The 22,254-nt window shown below is 41.8% G+C and overlaps 1 protein-coding gene across 2 annotated transcripts in view; it reads right to left on the bottom strand.

The window, feature by feature from the left end:
• The window catches only part of ptprub (protein tyrosine phosphatase receptor type Ub), a 375,002-nt gene extending 355,491 nt beyond the window's left edge, over positions 1 to 19,511 (bottom strand). For both annotated transcript variants that reach the window (XM_065011362.1, XM_065011367.1), the window contains exon 1: positions 19,313 to 19,511. In XM_065011362.1, coding sequence (XP_064867434.1) covers positions 19,313 to 19,382 — 70 coding nt within the window. In that variant the 5' untranslated portion in view covers positions 19,383 to 19,511. The remainder of the gene's footprint in view (positions 1 to 19,312) is intronic.
• Positions 19,512 to 22,254: the final 2,743 nt, after the last annotated feature.

Raw genomic sequence — 22,254 nt, 5'->3', positions numbered from 1 at the left:
AGCTACACACTGTTTATCAGTGCCCGAAATCACCTGCTAGCTAGCTAAGTTCCATCTCTGTGTTTGTCAATGAACCTAGTTATTTGTCAATGAAGCGGTCTGTTCCACGCTGGTCTGACCAATCGGAATCACCCTGATCCGTTTCAACTGTCCTTGTGATGGTCTCCACCCATCCTGGTGTCGCTTGTTTTCCTAAGTGTATTTATCCCTGTGTTTCTGTCTCTCTGTGCCAGTTTGTCTTGTATGTCCAAGTCAACCAGCGAGTTTTTCCCATGTTCCTGCCTTTTCTATTCTCTTTTTGCTACTCCTCCCAGGTTTTGACCCTTGCCTGTGTCTGGACTCTAACCACCTGCCTGCCTTGACCTCAAGCCTGCCTGCCACTCTGTACCTCCTGGACTCTGAACTGGTTTTGACCTTTTGCCTGTCCACGACCATTCTCTTGGCTACCCCTTTTTGGATCAATAAACATCTAAGACTCCAACCATCTGCCTCCTGTGTCTGCATCTGTGTCTCGCCTTGTGCCCTGATAGGAATCCATGCTTCAAGATTGTTTTGATCACTCGGACTGTATGTTCCGGGTAGCCTCTGAGAATAACATTGACAAATACACGGATACCGTGACTGAGTTTATCAGGAAATATATAGGTGTTGTACCCACTGACGATTAACACCTACCCAAACCAGAAAACGTGAATAGATCGCAGCATTCATGCAAAACTGAAAGCGTGAACCACCGCATTTAACTTCTTGCGTCGAGCCATCCCGGATCCGGGATCGTGACTACAGCCTCAAGCCTATTACCATAATGCAACGTTAACTATTCATGAAAATCGCAAATGAAATCAATATGCTAGCTCTCAAGCTTAGCCTTTTGTTAACAACACTGTCATCTCAGATTTTCAAAATATGCTTCTCAACCATAGCAAAACAAGCATTTGTGTAACAGTATTGATAGCTAGCGTAGCATTTAGCATAGCATTAAGCCTAGCATTCAGCAGGCAACATTTTCACAAAAACCAGAAAAGCATTCAAATAAAATCATTTACCTTTGAAGAACTTCAGATGTTTTCAATGAGGAGACTCTCAGTTAGATAGCAAATGTTCAGTTTTTACAAAAATATTATTTGTGTTGACAAATCGCTCCGTTTTGTTCATCACGTTTGGGTAAGAAAAAAAGAAAAAGAAAAAATAACAAATTAAGTCATTAAAACGCAAACTCTTTTCCAAATTAACTCCATAATATCGACAGAAACATGGCAAACGATGTTTAGAATCAATCCTCAAGGTGTTTTTCACATATCTATCGATGATAAATCCTTTGTGGCAGTTGACTTTCTCTTCTGAAGAAATGGAACGCGCATGGACCTAAAGATTACGCAATAATTTCGACACAGGACACCAGGCGGACACCTGGTAAATGTAGTCTCTTATGGTCAATCTTCCAATGATATGCCTACAAATACGTCACAATAATGCAGACACCTTGGAGAAACGACAGAAAGGGCAGGCTCATTCCTGGCGCATTCACAGCCATTTAAGGAGACATTGGAACACAGCGCCTTCAGAATCTGGGGCATTTCCTGTATGAAACTTCATCTTGGTTTCGCCTGTAGCATTATTTCTGGGACACTCACAGATAATATCTTTGCAGTTTTGGAAACGTCAGAGTTTTTTCTTTCCAAAGCTGTGAATTACATGCATAGTCGAGCATCTTTTCGTGACAAAATATTTTGTTTAAAATGGGAACGTTTTTTATCCAAAAATTAAAAGAGCGCCCCCTATCTCGAAGAAGTTAACCATGGTAAGGTGACTGGGAATATGGCTGAATACAAACAGTGTAGTAAAGCCCTCCATAAGGCAATCAAGGTAAACCGTCAGTACAGAGTCAAAGTGGAATCGCAATTAAAAAGCTCAGACACGAGACGTATGTGGCAGGGTCTACAGACAATCACGGACTACAAAGGGGCGCCGACGTCTTGCTTCCAGATGAGCTAAACACCTTTTTTCGCCTGCTTTGAGGATAACACAGTGCCACCGACTGTGCCACCAAACTCCACCTGGCACAGCCAGAAGAGGACTGGCCACCCCTCATAGCCTGGTTGCTCTCTAGGTTTCTTCCTAGGTTCCAGCCTTTCTAGGGAGTTTTTCCTAGCAACCGTGCTTCTAGACCTGCATTGCTTGCTGTTTGTGGTTTTAGGCTGGGTTTCTGTACAGCACTTTGTGACATCAGCTGAAGTAAAAAGGGCTTCATAAATACATTTGATTGATTGACTATCACCCCGTAGCACTCACTTCTGTCATCATGAAGTGCTTTGAGAGACAAATCAAGGATCATATCACATCTACCTTACCTGACACCCTAGACCCACTAAAATGTACTTACCGCCCCAATAGATCCACAGACAATGAAATTACCATCACACTGCCCACTCCCGTCTGGACAAGAGGGATACCTATGTAAGAATGCTGTTGATTGACAATAGCTCAGCATTCAACACCATAGTACCCTCCAAGCTCATCATCAAGCTCGAGGCCCTGGGTCTGACCCCGCCCTGTGCAAAGTCCTGGACTTCCTGACAGGCTGTCCCCAAAGGTGAAGGTAGGAAACAACATATCCACTTCACTGATCCTCAACACAGGGGCCCCACAAGCGTGCATGCAAAGACCCCTCCTGTACTCCCTGTTCACCCATGACTGTGTGGCCAAGTACGCCTCCAACTAAATCATAAAGTTTACAGACGACAACAGTAATAGGCCTGATTACCAACAATGACGAGACAGGAGGTGGTGAGGGCCCTGGGAGTGTGGTGCCAGGAAAATAACCTCTCACTCAAAGTCAATAAAACAAAAGGAGCTGATTGTGGACTCCGGGAAACAGCAGAGGGAGCAACCCCCTATTAACCTCTTAAGTCGACCCTCTACTTTTTTGAACATTCTGTTAAAAATCGCGCAACATTTCAGCGCCCTGCTACTCATGCCAGGAATATAGTATATGCATTTGCTTAGTCTGTGTGGATAGAAAACACTCAGACGTTTAAAAAAACTGGTTAAATCACTGCTGTGGCTTTACCAGAACGGCATTTACATCGAAAAGCACAGGAAAAACTGATCACTGAAAATGGGAAAATATATCCATGCGCTACTTGAACCCATTGATAAAGGTGAACCACAATTAATTGACTGAGGTTGCAGTACCTACAGCTTCCACACTGTGTCTAGAGTCTTGTCATTTCCCTTCGAGTTTTTTCTTGGTCAAACACATGCAGGGCACCGTATCTCCTCCGGTCTAGGACCGGATATTTTCGTTGAGTTTCTAGCCGGACATTTTTCCAGACGGACAGCTAATGATCTTTACATCGCCTCCTGATGAATTTTATCGCTTATTAACGTTTACTAATACCTAAAGTTGCATTACAAACGTATTTCGAAGTGTTTTGTGAAAGTTTATCGTCGACTTTTTGAATTTTTAAAAATGACGTTACGTTTTGAAACGATGTTTTTTTCGTTTATCACACAGTCTACATATAACGATATCTAGGCTTTATATGGACCGATTTAATCGAAATAAAGACCCAAATAGTGTTTATGGGACATCTAGGAGTGCCAACAAAGAAGATGGTGAAAGGTAATGAATGTTTTCTATTTTATTGTGCGGTTTGTGTAACGCCGAAATGCTAATTATTTTGTTTACGTCCCCTGTGGGTCTTTTGGGGTGTTGCATGCTATCAGATAATAGCTTCTCATGCTTTCGCCGAAAAGCATTTTAAAAATCTGACTTGTTGCCTGGATTCACAACGAGTGTAGCTTTAATTCGATACCCTGCATGTGTATTTTAATGAACTTTTGAGTTTTAACTAATACTGTTAGCATTTAGCGTAGCGCATTTGCATTTCCAGAGCTCTAGTTGGGACGCAAGCGTCCCGAGTAGAAGCAACAGGTTAAATCGACGGGACCGCAGTGGGAAAGCTTCAAGTTCCTCGGCATACACATCACGGACAAACTGAAATGGTCCACCCACACAGACAGTGTGGTGAAGAAGGCACAACAGCGTTACTTCAAACTCAGGAGGCCCAGGAGGCAAACTTTTACAGATGCACAATTTAGAGCATCCTATCGGGCTGTATGACTGCCTGGTACAGCAACTGCACCTCCCGGAGCCGCAGGACTCTCCAGAGGGTGGTGTGGTCTGCCCAACGCATCACCAGGGGAAAGCTACCTGCCCTCCAAGACTCCTACAGCACCCGATGTCACAGGAAGGCCAAAAAGATCATCAAGGACAATAACCACCCGAGTTTCCGCCTCTTCACACCACTATCATCCAGAAGGCGAAGTCAGTAGAGGTGCATCAAAGCTGGTACCGAGAGACTGAAACACTGCTTCTATTTCAAGGCCATACGACTGTTAAATAGCCATCACTAGCACCTTAGAGGCTGCTGCCCTATATACATAGACTTGAAATCACTGGCCACTTTAATAATGTTCACGTGTTTTGCATTACTATATCACTAGCCACTTTAAACAATGCTACCTAATATAATGTTTACATACCCTACATTATTCATCTCATATGCATACGTATATACTGTACTCTATATCATCTAGTGCATCCTTATGTAATACATGTATCACTAGCCACTTTAACTATGCCACTGTTTACATACTCATCTCATGTATATACTGTACTCGATACCATCTACTGTATCTTGCCTATGCTGCTCTGTACCATCACTCATTCATATATCTTTATGTACATATTCTTTATCCCCTTACACTGTGTATAAGACAGTAGTTTTGGAATTGTTAGTTAGATTACTTGTTGGTTATTACTGCATTGTTGGAACTAGAAGCACAAGCATTTCACTACACTCGCATTAACATCTGCTAACCATGTGTATGTGACAAATACAATTTGATTTGATTTCATCTCATATGTATATACTGTATTTTATATACCATCTATTGCACCTTGTCTATCCTATTCTACTGTATTTTAGTCAAAACTGCTCCGTCGTTGCTCATCTAAATATTTATATATTCTTAATTCCATTACTTTAGATGTGTGTGTATTGTTGTGAAATTGTTAGATATTACTGCACTGTTGAAACTACAAACACAAGCATCCCACTACACCCGCAATAACATGTGACCAATAACATTTGATTTAGTAGTAGGTAGAGTGCAGAATAATTGATTTCATTTACAAATGACCTAGCACCAGGTTGTTTTGACAGGTGTCAGTAAAAATCAGCAAAAAGTAATTATGAAATTGTTGCCAATAGCACAGTTAGTCATTAACTTCTTTCGGATCATTGGGACGCTAGCGTCCCACCTCGACAACATCCGGTGAAATTGCAGAGCGCGAAATTCAAAAAACAGAAGTAGTAATATTAAACATTCATAACAATACAATTATACACCATTCTTTAGCTTAGAATCTTGTTAATCGAACCGCTTTGTCCGATTTACAATAGGCTTTACGGCGAAAGCATAGCATTTGATCGTCTGAGGACAGCGCTTCACCCACTTCCTGCATTAACATAACCTGCACAGGTGTCACAACTCAAAAATAGCGATAAAATAAATCACTTACCTTTGAAGATCTTCATCTTTTTGCAAGCCAAAGGGTCCTGGTTACACAATGAATGGTTGTTTTGTTCGATAAAGTCCTTCTTTATATCCCAAAAAGGTATGTTTATTTGGCGCGTTTGATTCAGAAATCCACCTGTTCCAACTCGCCCAAGGATGCCTACAAAGGAATCTAAAAAGATACGTGTAAACTTTGTCCAAACAATTCAAACACCATTTCTAATCCGACCTCAGGTACTCTAATATGTAAATAATAGATCAAATTGTAGACGAAATATACTGTGTTCAATACCGGAGAAAAAGAACGAGGAACGCACACTCATTCACTCGCGCCAAAAGACTAGAGTCCTTCTGAGGGATACTTCGAAAGAATTCTTCTTCATTTTTCAAAAAACAAGCATGAAACAATTTCTAAAGACTTGACATCTAGTGGAAGCCATAGGAACTACAATATGGGTCCTAATTATTAGACTTTCCCATAGAAAAGCATTGAAAAGTTCAATGACCTCAAAATAAAATTTTCCTAGATGGATTGTCCTCGGGTTTTCGCCTGCCAAATCAGTTCTGTTATACTCACAGACATTATTGGAAACTACCATTATCCAATACTACCATGCATATGCATATCCTAGCTTCTGGGCCTGAGTTACAGGCAGTTTACTTTGGGCACCTCAATCATCCAAACTTCCGAATACTGCCCAATAGCCTTAAAAAGTTAACCATTGAGATAACAGTATAACCAGCTTTGCTAGGGCAAGTAAAATGGTCAGAGTGAGGTGTTCTCCCATTTACTATTAGTAGATAGCAGGCACATTGAGCAGCCAGGCAACATTGGCTAAATCAGCTTATCAAGGGTGCGTTCGTAAACTGTGTCAGAGTATGCTCTGAGCCATTCGTAAATTCAGAGTGTTGTCAATTCGTAAATTCAGAGTGTTTCGTTCCCAGAGCATTCAGGGCGCACACAGGATACTCTGTTCAAGGAGTATAGTTGATCCGAGCATTCTGACCTCACAAAAGCATTTAAGCACCCAAGCTAATTGACTAAGGTTGATTAGCTACTTTCAGACCCAAATGGGAAAATACCTCACTCTGGCCATTTTACTTTCCAGAGCAAAACTGGTTATACTATTTTCATGTTATCTCAAGGGTTAATGAATGTAATTGTGCTAATGGCAACAATTTCATTCATTTTTTTAGACGATGTTAACTGACACCTGTCAAATCAAATGAAAAGTTATGTCACTTGCGCCGAATACAACAGTGCTTACGTACAAGCCCTTAACCAACAATGCAGTTATAAAACATAAGAATTCAGTAAAAAAAATTAAGTAACAAGTAATTAAAGAGCAGCAGTAAAATAACAATAGCGAGGCTATATACAGAGAACAATGTGCGGGGGCACTTGTTAGTCATGGTAATTGATGTAATATGTACATGTATATCTTGTTTGGGACAGGGGGCAGCATTTTCACTTTTGGATGAATAGCGTGCCTCCTACTCAGTCCCAGATACTAATATATGCATATTATTAGTATTGGATAGAAAACACTCTGAAGTTTCTAAAACTGTTTGAATGATGTCTGTGAGTATAACAGAACTCTTATGGCAGGCAAAAACCTGAGAAAAAAATCCAAACAGGAAGTGGGAAATTTTTGTAGTTTGTAGTTTTTGAACTCACCCCTATCGAATACACAGTGGGATATGGGTTATTTTGCACTTATTTTGCACTTCCACTAGATGTCAACCGTCTTTAGAACATTGTTTCAGGCTTCTCGTGTGAAGGGGGGCCGGATAAGTTCTCAATCACGCGCTTTCACTTGAGAGGTAGCTCTCGTTCCATTGCTTTTCTACAGACAATGGAATTCTCCGGTTGGAACATTATTGAACTTTTATGATAAAAACATCCTAAAGATTGATTCTATACTTAGTTTGACAAGTTTCTTCGACCTGTAATATAACTTTTTGAACGTTTAGTCCGAATGGACCAGATCGCGCTTTTGTATTTGTTTACCAAACACCCTAACATACATTCTGATGAAGATCAAAGGTAAGTGAATATTTATAATGCTATTTATGAATAATGTTGACTACCCAACATGGCGGATATTTCTCTGGTTGGTTTGGGTTCTGAGCGCCGTTCTCAGATTATGCTTTTTCCGCAAAAAAAAATTGAAATCTGACACAGCGATTGCATTAAGGAGAAGTGTATATAAAGTTTAATGTATAATAGTTGTATTTTCATCAACATTTATTATGAGTATTTCTGTGAATACATGCGGCTCTCTGCAATATCACTGCATGTTTTGGAACTACTGAAGGTAACACGCCAATGTAAAATACGATTTTTGGATATAAATATGAACTTTACCGAACAAAACATACATGTATTGTGTAACATGAAGTCCTATGAGTGTCATCTGATGAAGATCATCAAAGGTTAGTGATTCATTTTCTCTCTATTTCTGCTTTTTGTGACACCTCTCTTTGGCTGGAAAAATGGCTGGGTTTTTCTGTGAGTTGGTGGTGACCTAACAATCGTTTGTGGAGGTTTCGCTGAATAGGATTTTTGAAATCGGACACGGTGGCTGGATTAACGAGATTTGTATCTCTAAAATGGTGCCCAATACTTGTGTGTTTGAGAAATTTGATTTATGAAATTTCTGTTCATTTGTATTTGCAATTTCATTCGCAGTTGGCGAGGGGTTCCGCTAGCGGAACGGGTTTCTAGACAGGATATAGTTAAAGTGACTATGCATAAATAATAAACAGAGTAGCAGGAGTGTAAAAGGGTGGGGGGGGGAGAAATGCAAATAATGTCTTATGGCTTGGGTGTAGAAGCTGTTTAGAAGCCCTTTGGGACCTAGACTAGGCGCTCTGATACCGCTTCCGTGCAGTAGCAGGGAGAACAGTCTATGACTAGGGTGGCTGGAGACTGACAATTTTTAGGAACGTCCTCTGACACTGCCTGGTATAGAGGTCCTGGATGGCAGAAAGCTTGGCCCCAGTGATGTACTGGGCCATACGCACTACCCTCTGTAATGCCTTGCGGTCGGAGGCCGAGCAGTTGCCATGCCAGGCAGTGATGCAACCAGTCATCTGGCTCTCGATGGCGCAGATGTAGAACTTTATGAGGATCTGAGGACCCATGCCAAATCTTTTCAGCCTTCTGAGGGGAATAGGCTTTGTCGTGCCCTCTTCACGACTGTCTTGGTGTTTTTGGACCATGGTAGTTTGTTGGTGATGGAGACACCAAGGAACTTGAAGCTCTCAACCTGCTCCACTACAGCCCCGTCGATGAGAATAGGGGCGTGCTCGGTCCTCCTTTTCCTGTAGTCCACAATCATGTCCTTTGTCTTGATCACATTGAGGGAGAGGTTGCTGTCCTGGCACCACACAACCAGGTCTCCTACCTCCTCCCTAGAGTCTGTCTCATTGTTGTCGGTGATCAGGCTGCTGTGTCATCAGCTAACTTAATGATGGTGTTGGTGTCGTGCCTGGCCATGCAGTCATGAGTGAACAGGGAGTACAGGAGTACAGGAGCACCCGCCCCTGGGGGGCCCCCCGTGTTGAGGATTGGTGTGGCGGATGTGTTGTTACCTACCCTTACCACCTGGGGGCACCCCATCAGGAAGTCCAGGATCCAGTTGCAGAGGGAAGTGTTTAGTCCCAGGGTCCTTAGCTACATGATGAGCTTTGAGGGCACTATGGTGTTGAATGCTGAGCTCTATGTAGTCAATGAATAGCATTCTCACGTACGCTGAGAATGGCTGACCAACTGCAAATGTCTTCACTGACATTTTCAACCTGTCCCTGACCGAGTCTGTAATACCGATATGTTTCAAGCAGACCACCATAGTCCCTGTGCCCAAGAACACTAAGGTAACCTGCCTAAAGGACTACCGACCTGTAGCGTTCACGTCTGTAGCCATGAAGTGCTTTGAATGGCTGGTCATGGCTCACATCAACACCATTATCCCAGAAACCCTAGACCCACTCCAATTTGCATACCGCCCCAACAGATCCACAGATGACGCAATCTCTATTGCACACTCGTTAACAAACGAAGAATGTTTGTGTTTGGTGAGTCCAGATCAGAGGCAGTAGGGATGAGCAGGCATGTTCTTTTGATAAGCATTAAAAATGTAAAGAGTACTTTTGGGTGTCAAGGAAAATGTATAGACTAAAAAATTAATTATTTTCTTTAGGAATGTAGTGTAGTAAAAGTTGTCAAAAATATAAAAGTACAGTTACCCTCCAAAAAACATTAAGTACTTTAAAGCATTTTTACTTAAAATACTGTGACAATTATGGAATTTTGGGTAACGATTAATTGTCATGGCAAAGGTGATTGTTTGCAAATGTTTGCTTATAATACATCTCATGAAAATAGCTACAACAAACCTCATAAATACAACTCCGCTTTGGTGACACCCCTGTCTCAAAAACAAATGTTTTAAAAAAACAAATGAAGCTTCTCCTCCCAATGGTGCAATTCTACTCATGAAATTATGACTTTACCCACTTAATGTAAAATATATATATTAAAACAACTATATCTACTTGAAGTTGCAACCCCCTTCTCCTAAAATGTATTAAGGCAAGGCAAGTCAGTTAAGAACAAATTCTTATTTTCAATGACGGCCTAGGAACAGTGGCTTAACTGCCTGTTCAGGGGCAGAACGACAGATTTGTACCTTGTCAGCTCGGGGGTTTGAACTTGCAACCTTCCGGTTACTCATCCAACGCTCTAACCACTAGGCTACCCTGCCGCCCCAATATGCAGAAAAAAATCATGTTTATTGTCCATATTTGTTTATTACACAATAATTGTACTAGCCCTAATATCCTACTTACACTTTTTAGTCCATTTTGGCACTGGAATAAATGCTTGACCAATATCGATAGGCCGTTTTCAACCAGATTATTACGTCCAATTGCTCTTAAATGATACGGGATCCCTATCTAACACTTCTACCCCTCACCTCCTCTGCTCTGTCGGCTAACTGGCATAATCTGTGCCAATTTTTCTGTGTCATCCCTCATTTTACGATTTCATCTCATCTTAATGCCGAAGATTCTCGATATGAAGCGGCACAGTTTGTCAAAATGACTGCCTCGTGAGAATGTGCTCTTATTATTAGAGCAGAGCCACTGTCTTCAACACCAGCAGCAACATCAGTTATTGCTGGCAGGACATGCTAGAACATCCACACAGACAGACAAACAGTAACAGTGTCATTCCTAAGCATTTTGCTTTATAAACTCAGCAAAAAAAAGAAACGTCCTCTCACTGTCAACTGAGTTTATTTTCAGAAAACTTAACATGAGTAAATATTTGTATGAGCATAACAATACTCAACAACTGAGACATAAACTGAACAAGTTCAACAGACATGTGACTAACATAAAGTGAAAAATGTGTCCCTGAAAAAAGGGGAGTCAAAATCAAAAGTAACAGTCAGTATCTGGTGTGGTCACCAGCTGCATTAAGTACTGCAGTGCATCTCCTCCGCATGGACTGTACCAGATTTGCCAGCTCTTGCTGTGAGATATTATCCAACTCTTCCACCAAGGCACCTGCAAGTTCCCAGACATTTCTGGGGGGGAATGGCCCTAGCCCTCACCCTCCGATCCAACAGGTCCCAGACGTGCTCAATGGGATTGAGATCCAGGCTCTTCGCTGGCCATGGCAGAACACTGACATTCCTGTCTTGCAGGAGATCACACAGAACGAGCAGTATGGCTGGTGGCATTGTCATGCTAGAGGGTGATGTCAGGATGAGCCTACGGGAAGGGTATCACATGAGGGAGGAGGATATCTTCCCTGTAACACACAGCGTTGAGATTGCCTGCAATGACAACAAGCTCAGTCCGATGATGCTGTGACACACCGCCCTAGACCATGATGGATCCTCCACCTCCAAACAATCCCTCTTCAGAGTACAGGCCTCGGTGTAACGCTCATTCCTTCAACGATAAACTTGAATCTGACCATCACCCCTGGTGAGACAAAACCGCAACTCGTCAGTGAAGAGCACTTTTTGCCAGTCCTGTCTGGTCCAGCGAGGTTGGGTTTGTGCCCATAGGCGACGTTGCTGCCGGTGATGTAAGGCAGGTCCTCACCAGACAACCGGCCTACAAGCCCTCAGTCCAGCCTCTCTCAGCCTATTGCGGACAGTCTGAGAACTGATGGAGGGATTGTGCGTTCCTGGTGTAACTCGGGCAGTTGTTGTTGCCATCCTGTACCTGTCCCGCAGGTGTGATGTTCGGATGTACCGATCCTGTGCAGGTGATGCTACACGTGGTCTGCCACTGTGAGGACGATCAGCTGTCCATCCTGTCTCCCTATAGCGCTCTCTTAGGAGTCTCAGAGTACGGACATTGCAACGTATTGCCCTAGCCACATCTGCAATCCTCATGCCTCCTTGCAGCATGCCTAAGGCAAGTTCACACAGATGAGCAGGGACCCTGGGCATTTTTCTTTTTGTGTTTTTCAGAGTCAGTAGACAGGCCTCTTTAGTGTCCTAGGTTTTCATAACTGTGACCTTAATTGCCTACCGTCTGTAAGCTGTTCCACAGGTGCATGTTCATGAATTGTTTATGGTTCATTGAACAAGCATGGGAAACAGTGTTGAAACCCTTTACAATGAAGATCTGTGAAGTTATTTGGATTTTTACAAATTATCTTTGAAGGACAGGGTCCTGAAAAAGGGATGTTTCTTTTTTTGTTGAGTTTAGATGAGAGCAACCCCTTGACGCCAGTTAAATGCATGCTATGTATCCACTCATGTTTCTCTTGGGAGGAGCTTGATTGAGTGGATTATGAAATATGCACTGAATATCATACTCTAGCTTAGATACCGGCCTCTGAGAGTCAGCTGGGTCTGTAGTCATATTGGGTTAATTTTTCGAGACGTTAATTTGGTTCAAGACTATTACAAAGAGACCAGTGAGTGCGAATGAATAATAGAGGTAAAAGTATAAGAGAGGTGGTTGCAAATCATTACAAAATAAAAAGCGATCAATGTTGTTTTTGGACCCACAGAGGGGAAACACTTCCACCACGAGCCAGACCAACCAACATCTGGAGGGAGAGAGAAAAGCAAGAGAAGAGAAATCAATTTGTCCTGTACAGATCAGATAACTTCCCTCTTAATCTAAGCAGCACTATTTGTGTGGTCCTGGGTGGAATTGTGGATAGCCAATGAAAAGACAGAGAGGGAGTGGTTTGTCTCAGAGCAGGTTACCAGTGTGGTGCTATAACCCCCTAGGTGTCCCCCAGACCATCCTCCTCCCGTCCTCCCCAGCCTTGTGTGATTAAGCAGTGTACTTATGCGAGGAGTGCTGTGCTCTGCAGTCCTGTCTCTGCTCCCCTTCCCACTGATATATTAATGTGGCAAGGCTACGTGGATGGGTGCCAGACCCCGACTGGGTTAGTCATCTTACAGGCAGCGGAAAATCTAACTTATCCATGTGTGTTTTTTTATGAATTTCAGCTTGACACCAAGTGCCATGATTTGTATGCCCCGTCAAGGCAGGCACGCTCTTCGGCAGGGGCCCCATTCATCTTCCTCTGTCTCTGACTCTCAGCTTATTCTATATAGCCTGAGTAGCCAGGCTACCCAGAGAATGCAAAGTGTTGTTGGTTTTCCAATTGTTTCTTTTGAACAGAACCATTATTGTTTTGGTTTCGTTCCACTGTTCCAACCAGCAAAATAAAGTTCTGAGACGGTTTGAACCCCAAAAAAGTACTGGTTTATATTGTTCCTTTCTGTTTCTTTTTAAAACCTCTGCAATCGACATTTAGCTCGACATTAAATTACTTCACCAATCCGTGAGGCTAGAACAGCTTGCTATGGAGCAGGTAAGCAATTTAATCTGTATAGGAAAGTCGTTAAGAGCAAATTGTATTTTGCAGTAACAGCATGGTTTAATCATAATGAAATATAAGCACATACACTGTGCTGCCAGTCATGGTGTAGGGTGTGAGATGCAACTGAAATTTTGCGGCTGAGAAGAGAGCAAGAGAGGATGGAGGAAGCTTGCCTTGAAGCGCTGGGCATTTTGTTATGACATGCATTTTCTGAATTAGGCCCACAGAATTATACCTACGTTGGAATGGCTTCTATGGAGGAACTTTGAATGTCTTTGAACTTCCCAGCTGGTTTAAAGTTGGACCAGAGCAAACATTAGCTTGATAGCTAACAAGCTTGTGTGTGCAGAGCAGCACTAGAATGAAAAACTCGTCTTACCTTTTTGTTGTTAATAAATCCAACGTGAAACGCGATAACTACAGTATAGTGTCCTTAACTAGCATTGAAAAAGTTAAATCCATTATTTTAATAAACATATCTCCATAATTTCTGAATCATGCTTGTAACATTGTCAGTAGGCTACAGTAACATGCTTCAGAAGGGAGGGGCAGGTAGCCCACACACACACAGGCAAAGATTTCCAGCTGCCTGGCAGACGTTGGAATAATTTGAGAAAGAGTGAGGGCTTTGCATAGGCGCTTTGTTGCAATTTTGGGGAACTGAAAATAATGCCTGCAGCGTAAAAGAACATTATTAACTGGCTCCCAAGCTTTTAAACAAGAGTAGGCCGTCATTGTAAATAAGAATTTGTTCTTAACTGACTTGCCTATATTAAATAAAGGTTAAATAAATGTAATAAATGAAATAAACGGTTCTGTTGCAGAACTGTATACTTTAGTTTCCGAGAAGTGTGGGGGGAGTCCAATCACTCGTATGATGATCCACAGACAACACACCACTGTAATTGGCTAATTGGAAGAAAATCATGCTGATGTTGGGCGCTGCAACACCTCAGTTCACCGACTAAATAATAAATAGCATGTAAATCTCTGTTGACACAATCAGATGTTCCTAGTGAAGCGTCACAGTTCCATTTGACCTCTTTTAATTATCTGCATGTGATTTAATAATTTTCTCATTTCAAGCCATTCCACTTAATGATTTGCCTCATAACAATTCATATTTGCAAACATGGTTTTGTTGCATGTGTGTTGTGTATGACACACTATTGTGTTGTACCCATCTTAATGTTGAAAAGTCATTTTCATGGCATATACAGTGATTAATATTATGGTGTTTCCATTCAGAAAAAAAGAGAAAAAAAGAAACCCTTAGGGTTTCCATTAGGATGGAATGGAAAATATGGTGCTGTACAATGTGACGGTCGGGAGTAGTCTACAGGATTGGAGGATTCTAAATTGTTTGCCTTCATTAGAGAACTTTGTTCCAATATTTCTGTAAATCAGTGATATTGATTCCCATAGTAATTCATTACGGATCCATAACTAAATCAAAATCTGCATTTTGAAAGAGTATTTTTTATCAATGAAATGTGGTTATTCGTTTATTAGGCTACTGTACAGTCTACAATACATACTGTAGTAAACATGTGAAAGTGCCTAATTCCTTACACAAGGGAGAGCAGGCCATGCCTGTACTACAGAATGTAGGGCACGCAGGAGACCAGTGTTATTTCATAGTTGTGATGTCTTCACTATTATTCTACAATGTAGAAAATAGTAAAAATAAAGAAGAATTGTGGAATGAGTAGGTGTGTCCAAACTTTTGACTGGTGCTTAAAAGTATCTCATTGAAATACAATCCTGTGTCCTCAGATTAATGCAGATGAAGGGAAATAGAAATGCATAGTTTTTTTCTCTATATATGAATTACAAATTAATCATGTTTCTATTAGAGGTCGACAGATTAATCGGAATGGCCGATAACTTGAAATCGGCCCTAAGTATTCATAACAATTGGAATTTTTGGACACCGATCATGGCCGATTACATTGCACTCCACGAGGAGACTGCATGGCAGGCTGACTACCTGTTATGCAAGTGCAGCAAGGAGCCAAGGTAAGGTGCTAGCTAGCATTAAATGTATCTTAACATAATCACTAGTTAACTACATGTGGTTGATGATATTACTAGTTTATCTAGCTTGTCCTGTTGCATATAATCGATGCGTTGCCAGTTAATTTATCATTGAATCACAGCCTACTTCACCAAACGGTTGATTTAACAAGCTCATTGGCGAAAAAAGCACTGTCGTTGCACCAATGTGTACCTAACCATAAACATCAACGTCTTTCTTAAAATCAATACACAAGTATATACTTTTAAACCTGCACATTTAGTTAATATTGCCTGCTAAGATGAATTTCTTATAATGTATTTGTGTCAGTTCTCTTGCGTTCTGTGCAACAGAGTCAGGGTATACGCAGCAGTTTGGGCTGCCTGGCTCGTTACGAACTAATTTGCCAAAAGCTGCTTTTCAACCACTCCATAAATTTCTTGTTAACAAACTATAGTTTTGTAAAGTCGGTTAGGACATCTACTTTGTGCATGACACAAGTCAATTTTTCAACGATTGTTTACAGACATATTATTTCACTGTATCACAATTTCATTGGGTCAAAGGTTTACATAAACTAAGTTGACTGTGCCTTTAAACAGCTTGGAAAATTCCAGAAAATGATGTCATGGCTTTAGAAGCTGATAGGCTAATTGACATAATTTGAGTCAATTGGAGGTGTACCTGTGGGTGTATTTCAAGGCCTAAATTCAAACTCAGTGCCACTTTGCTTGACATCATGGGAAAATCAAAAGAAATCAGCCAAGACCTCAGAAAAACAACTGCAGACCTCCAAAAGTCTGGTTCATCCTTGGGAGCAGTTTCCAAACGCCTGAAGGTACCACGTTCATCTGTACAAACAATAGTTCGTAAGTATGAACACCATGGGACCACGAAGCCATCATACCGCTCAGGAAGGAGATGCGTTATGTCTCCTAGAAATTAAAGTACTTTGGTTTCGAAAAGTGCAAATCAATCCCAGAACAACAGCAAAGGACCTTGTGATGATGCTGGAGGAAACAGGTACAAAAGTATCTATATCCACAGTAAAATGAGTCTTATACCAACATAAACTGAAAGGCCACTCAGCATGGAAGAAGCCACTGCTCCAAAACCGCCATAAAAAAAACAGACTACGGTTTGCATCTGCACATGGGGACAAAGATCATACTTTTTGGAGAAATGTCCTCAAAAATGTAACTGTTTGGCCATAATGACAATCGTTATGTTTGGAGGAAAAATGGGGAAGCCGAAGAACACAATCCCAAACGTGAAGCACGGGGGTGGCAGCATCATGTTGTGTGGGTGCTTTGCTGCAGGAGGGACTGGTGCACTTCACAAAATAGATGGCATTATGAGGGAGGAAAATTATGTGGATATATTGAAGCAACATCTCAAGACATCAGTCAGGAAGTTAAAGCTTGGTCGCAAATGGGTCTTCCAAATGGACAATGACCCCAAGCTTACCTCCAAAGTTGTGGCAAAATGGCTTAAGGACAACAAAGGCAAGGTATTGGAGTGGCCATCACAAAGCCCTGACCTCAATCCCATAGAAAATGTGTGGGTAGAACTGAAAAAGCGTGTGCGAGCAAAGAGGCCTGCAAACCTGACTCAGTTACATCAGCTCTGTCAGGAGGAAATGGGCTAAAATTCACTCAACTTATTGTGGGAAGCTTGTGGAAGGCTACCAGAAACATAACAATATAAAGGCAATGCTACCAAATACTAATTGAGTGCATGTAAACTTCTGACCCACTAGGAATGTGATGAAAGAAATAAAAGCTGAAAGAAATAATTCACTCTACTATTATTCTGACATTTCACAATCTTAAAATAAAGTGGTGATCCTAACTGACCTAAAACAGGGATTTTTACTAGGATTAAATGTCAGGAATAGTGAAAAACTTAGTTTAAATGTATTTGGCTAAGGTGTATGTAAACTTCAAACTTCAACTGTATTATTTAGTATACAATACCAGTCAAAAGTTAGGTCACACCTAGTCATTCAAGGGTTTTACTTTATATTTACTATTTTCTACATTGTAGAATAATAGTGAAGACATCAAAACTATGAAATAGCACATATGGAATAATGTAGTAACCTAAAAAGGGTTAAACAAATCAATATATATTACATTTTAGATTCTTCAAAGTAGCCACCATTTGCCTTGACGACAGCTTTGCACACTCTTGGCCTTCTCTCAACCAGCTTCACATGGAATGCTTTTCCAACAGTTTTGAAGGAGTTCCCACATATGCTGAGCACTTGTTGGCTGCTTTCCTTCTCTCAACAAGCTTCATGAGGTAGTCACCTGGAATGCATTTCAATTAACAGGTGTCCCTTCTTAAAAGTTAATTTGTGGAATTTCTTTCCTTCTTAATGTGTTTGAGCCAATCAGTGTTGTGACAAGGTAGTGGTGGTATACGGAAGATATCCCTATTTGGTAAAAGGGCAAGTTCATATTAGGGCAAGAACAGCTAAAATAAGCAAAGAGAAACGACAGTCCATCATTACTTTAAGACATAAAGGTCAGTCAATGTGGAACATTTCAAGAACTATGCAGTTGCAAAAACCATAAAGCGCTATGATGAAACTGGCCCTCATGGGGACTTTCACAAGAAAGAAAGACCTCTGCTGCAGAGGATAAATTCATTAGTTAACTGCACCTCAAATTGTAGCCCAACCTGGGGGCGGCAGGTAGCCTAGTGGTTCAAATTTTTAAGAACTGACTTGTTGGAAAGGTGGCATCTTATGACGGTGCCACATTGAAAGTCACTGAGTCTGTCAGTAAGGCCATCTACTGCCAATGTTTGACTATGGAGATTGCATGGCTGTGTGCTCAATTTTATTCACGTCAGCAACGGTTGTGTCTGGAATAGCCAAATCCACTCATTTGAATGGGTGTCCACATACTTTTGTATATATAGTGTAGGTGTTCCTCCAGGTGGGAGAGGGTGTGGACTGTAAATACAGATTGAGTCATCTGTGGAGGCCATATGCAAATTGGAATGGGTCCAGGGTGTTTGGGATGATGTGAGCCATTACTAGCCTTTCTGGCTACAGATGTGAGCGCTATGGGGCAATAGTCATTTAGACAGTTACCTTGGCGTTCTTGGGCATAGGGCCTGCTTGAAACATGAAGGTATTACAGACTGGGTCAGGTTGAAAATGTCAGTGTAGCCACTTGCCAGCACATGTTCTCAATCAAAGCATGATTTTCCCTCAGTCTGCATATTTGCATCAGATAAGAGGCTTTAAAACTCAACACAAAACATCGGTAAATCTGTATCCACATTTACACGTTGGAATGCAATTTCATGTCCAGAAATGTTCATCTAGAATTAAAGTAGCAAACTAAACCGACGCACTGTTTGAATAGCCATTTCCAAGGGGGAAATACGGGCTATAAACGATTAGGCGAATATACCAATAACATACCCTAGACTACCCTCCCTTTACATACCATAAAGCTATAACAAAAAGCGGGAATGTGAGGATGATTCTGATCTGGAATGTAGAGGCAAGTCTTCTCACAAAACAAGCACTACCCGCAGATTCGTAGCAATCTAATAAAACACATTTTCATAACGAAGTTGTCTATTCTTATGAAGAGCCCATTATCTCGCCTCTTGACAATTATCTCAGTAAGCCCTCTTCATTATCCAATAAATCGAACCTTCCATCTCCTATGAATAAAGTTAACTTGCGGGAAACATACTGCGACACCTTTCACACCCCTTTTCAGGCTCAACACAGCGATTTAGAGCTTGCTAAACTGGATGCATCGCTTCCCAAGTGCGCAGTGACTTGAAAACAGGAAGAAATGTCTCTTTACCTGTTGGTCCCTCTATGCCTTCGGCGTAGATTTGAACGGCCAGGAGCAGCAGAAAAGCGCAGGTGTTCATTGTGCTGTTTTAGTCCAGTTTGGAATAGCTGCAGAAATCATTTCAGTGACTCCTCGAGGACCGATCTGCAAGTTGTGGACTCCAGCCTATCGATTCCCGAATTCTTGCTGAAACGTGGGTGCGAGACAACAGCAGTAGTTCAAGCCGTACTAACTGACGTCAGGATAAACAGTACAAAACATTTTCTCTCTTCCCCCCAAGCACACTTTGTGTGTGATTAAAAATATGCGACGGACGCCTCCAAGTGGCACCTTCTTGCAACTATTCTGGCGCTTGAAGATTTTTCTGAGGTTAGATTGAACTCGCTACATGTCTCTCTCCGTGTGTCTGTGTCTCGCCAAGCATTCACGTACATCCACCTAGTCCCTTGCAACAAACAGCCTAGTCTCCATCAAAATATAGTAGCTGATTGGTTCTGGGTGTTGAGGTTATCCACCTGATGATCTCCCAAAAGATGTCACACCAGATCCACTCTGACCAGTGGCTCAAAGTAGCCTCAACAATGGATTCACTGGTGGCTTTATGATCACAGGTGAGATGAGCAGATCTGCAACAATGAACACAGTCTATCTGCAGAATGGAAAACAGATTCATTATCCTAACAACTTCACAGGTTGCGTGGATAAGGCAATTTCTTTTAGCACACAACAAAAGACCAGGTGGCTGGCTGCTATGTCATAACTTGGGAATGGGAAGGGACATAGATATCCAAATATTAATCCATCTATCAATATAAATGTACTCTGTATAGCTCAGTCCATATGACATTGTACTGTGTAGGCTATGGGTATGTGTGACTTGTTCAGAGGTGCATATCTTTACTCCCTAAAGGATGCACCCAGAAAAAAAAAACCTTATTGAACATTGGGGACTGTGAAGAGACACATGCACAAACAGACGCACATACACATGATTACATACACACAAGTACACATGGATTTTTTTTGTTGTTGTAGATATATGGTAGTAGAGGGCACACAATGTGTTGTGAAATCTGTTGTAAAATGTAATGTAACGTTTTTAATTGTGTATATATGTCTGCCTTCATTTTGCTGGACCCCAGGAAGAGATGAGAATTCTTAAATTAGAGACTTTAACAGATCAGTAACATGTGTTGCAGATACAGTGGGTAGAACAAGTATTTGATAACCTGCAAAATCGTCAGTGTTTCCTACTTACAAAGCATGTAGAGGTCTGTCATTTTTATCATAGGTACACTTCAACTGTGAGAGACTGAATCTAAAACAAAAATCAAGAAAATAACATTGTATGATTTTTAAGTAATTAATTTGCATTTTATTGCATGACATAAGTATTTGATCACCTACCAACCAGTAAGAATTCCAGCTCTCACAGACCTGTTAGTTTTTCTTTAAGAAGCCCTCCTGTTCATCACTCATTACCTGTATTAACTGCACCTGTTTGAACTCGTTACCTGTATAAAAGACACCTGTGCACACACTCAATTAAACAGACTCCAACCTCTCCACAATGGCCAAGACCAGAGAGCTGTGTCAGGACATCAGGGATAAAATTGTAGACCTGCACAAGGCTGGGATGGGCTACAGGAAATAGGCAAGCAGCTTGGTGAGAAGGCAACAACTGTTGGCGCAATTATTAGAAAATGAAAGAAGTTCAAGATGACGGTCAATCACCCTCGGTCTGGGACTCATGAGGAAGGTGAGGGATCAGCCCAGAACTACACGGCAGGACCTGGTCAATGACCTAAAGAGAGCTGGGACCACAGTCTCAAAGAAAACCATTAGTAACACACTACGCCGTCATGGATTAAAATCCTGCAGCGCACGCAAGGTCCCCCTGCTCAAGCCAGCACATGTCCAGGCCCGTCTGAAGTTTGCCAATGACCATCTGGATGATCCAGAGGAGGAATGGGAGAAGGTCATGTGGTCTGATGAGGCAAAAATACAGCTTTTTGTTCTAAACTCCACTCGCCGTGTTTGGAGGAAGAAGAGGGATGAGTACAACCCCAAGAACACCATCCCAACCGTGAAGCATGGAGGTGGAAACATCATTCTTTGGGGATGCTTTTCTGCAAAGGGGACAGGACGACTGCACCGTATTGAGGGGAGGATAGATGGGGCCATGTATCGTGAGATCTTGGCCAACAACCTCCTTCCCTCAGTAAGAGCATTGAAGATGGGTCGTGGCTGGGTCTTCCAGCATGACAACGACCCGAAACACACAGCCAGGGCAACTAAGGAGTTGCTCCGTAAGAAGCATCTCAAGGTCCTGGAGGGGCCTAGCCAGTCTCCAGACCTGAACCCAATAGAAAATCTTTGGAGGGAGCTGAAAGTCCGTATTGCCCAGCGACAGCCACGAAATCTGAAGGATCTGGAGGTCTGTATGGAGGAGTGGGCCAAAATCCCTGCTGCAGTGTGTGCAAACCTGGTCAAGAACTACAGGAAACATATGATCTCTGTAATTGCAAACAAAGGTTTCTGTATCAAATGCACTGCTCCAAAAAATAAAGGGAACACTAGAATAACACATCCTAGATCTGAATGAATGAAATATTCTTATTAAATACTTTTTTCTTTACATAGTTGAATGTGCTGACAACAAAATCACACAAATTATCAATGGAAATCAAATTTATCAACCCATGGAGGTCTGGATTTAGAGTCACACTCAAAATTAAAGTGGAAAACCACACTACAGGCTGATCCAACTTTGATGTAATGTCCTTAAAACAAGTCAAACTGAGGCTCAGTAGTGTGTGTGGCCTCCACGTGCCTGTATGACCTCCCTACAACGCCTGGGCATGCTCCTGATGAGGTGGCGGATGGTCTCCTGAGGGATCTCCTCCCAGACCTGGACTAAAGCATCCACCAACTCCTGGACAGTCTGTGGT

Source organism: Oncorhynchus nerka, linkage group LG3 (genome assembly GCF_034236695.1).
Source record: "Oncorhynchus nerka isolate Pitt River linkage group LG3, Oner_Uvic_2.0, whole genome shotgun sequence".
Taxonomy (NCBI): Eukaryota; Metazoa; Chordata; class Actinopteri; order Salmoniformes; family Salmonidae; genus Oncorhynchus; species Oncorhynchus nerka.
This window is presented reverse-complemented; position numbering and strand designations above follow the sequence as displayed.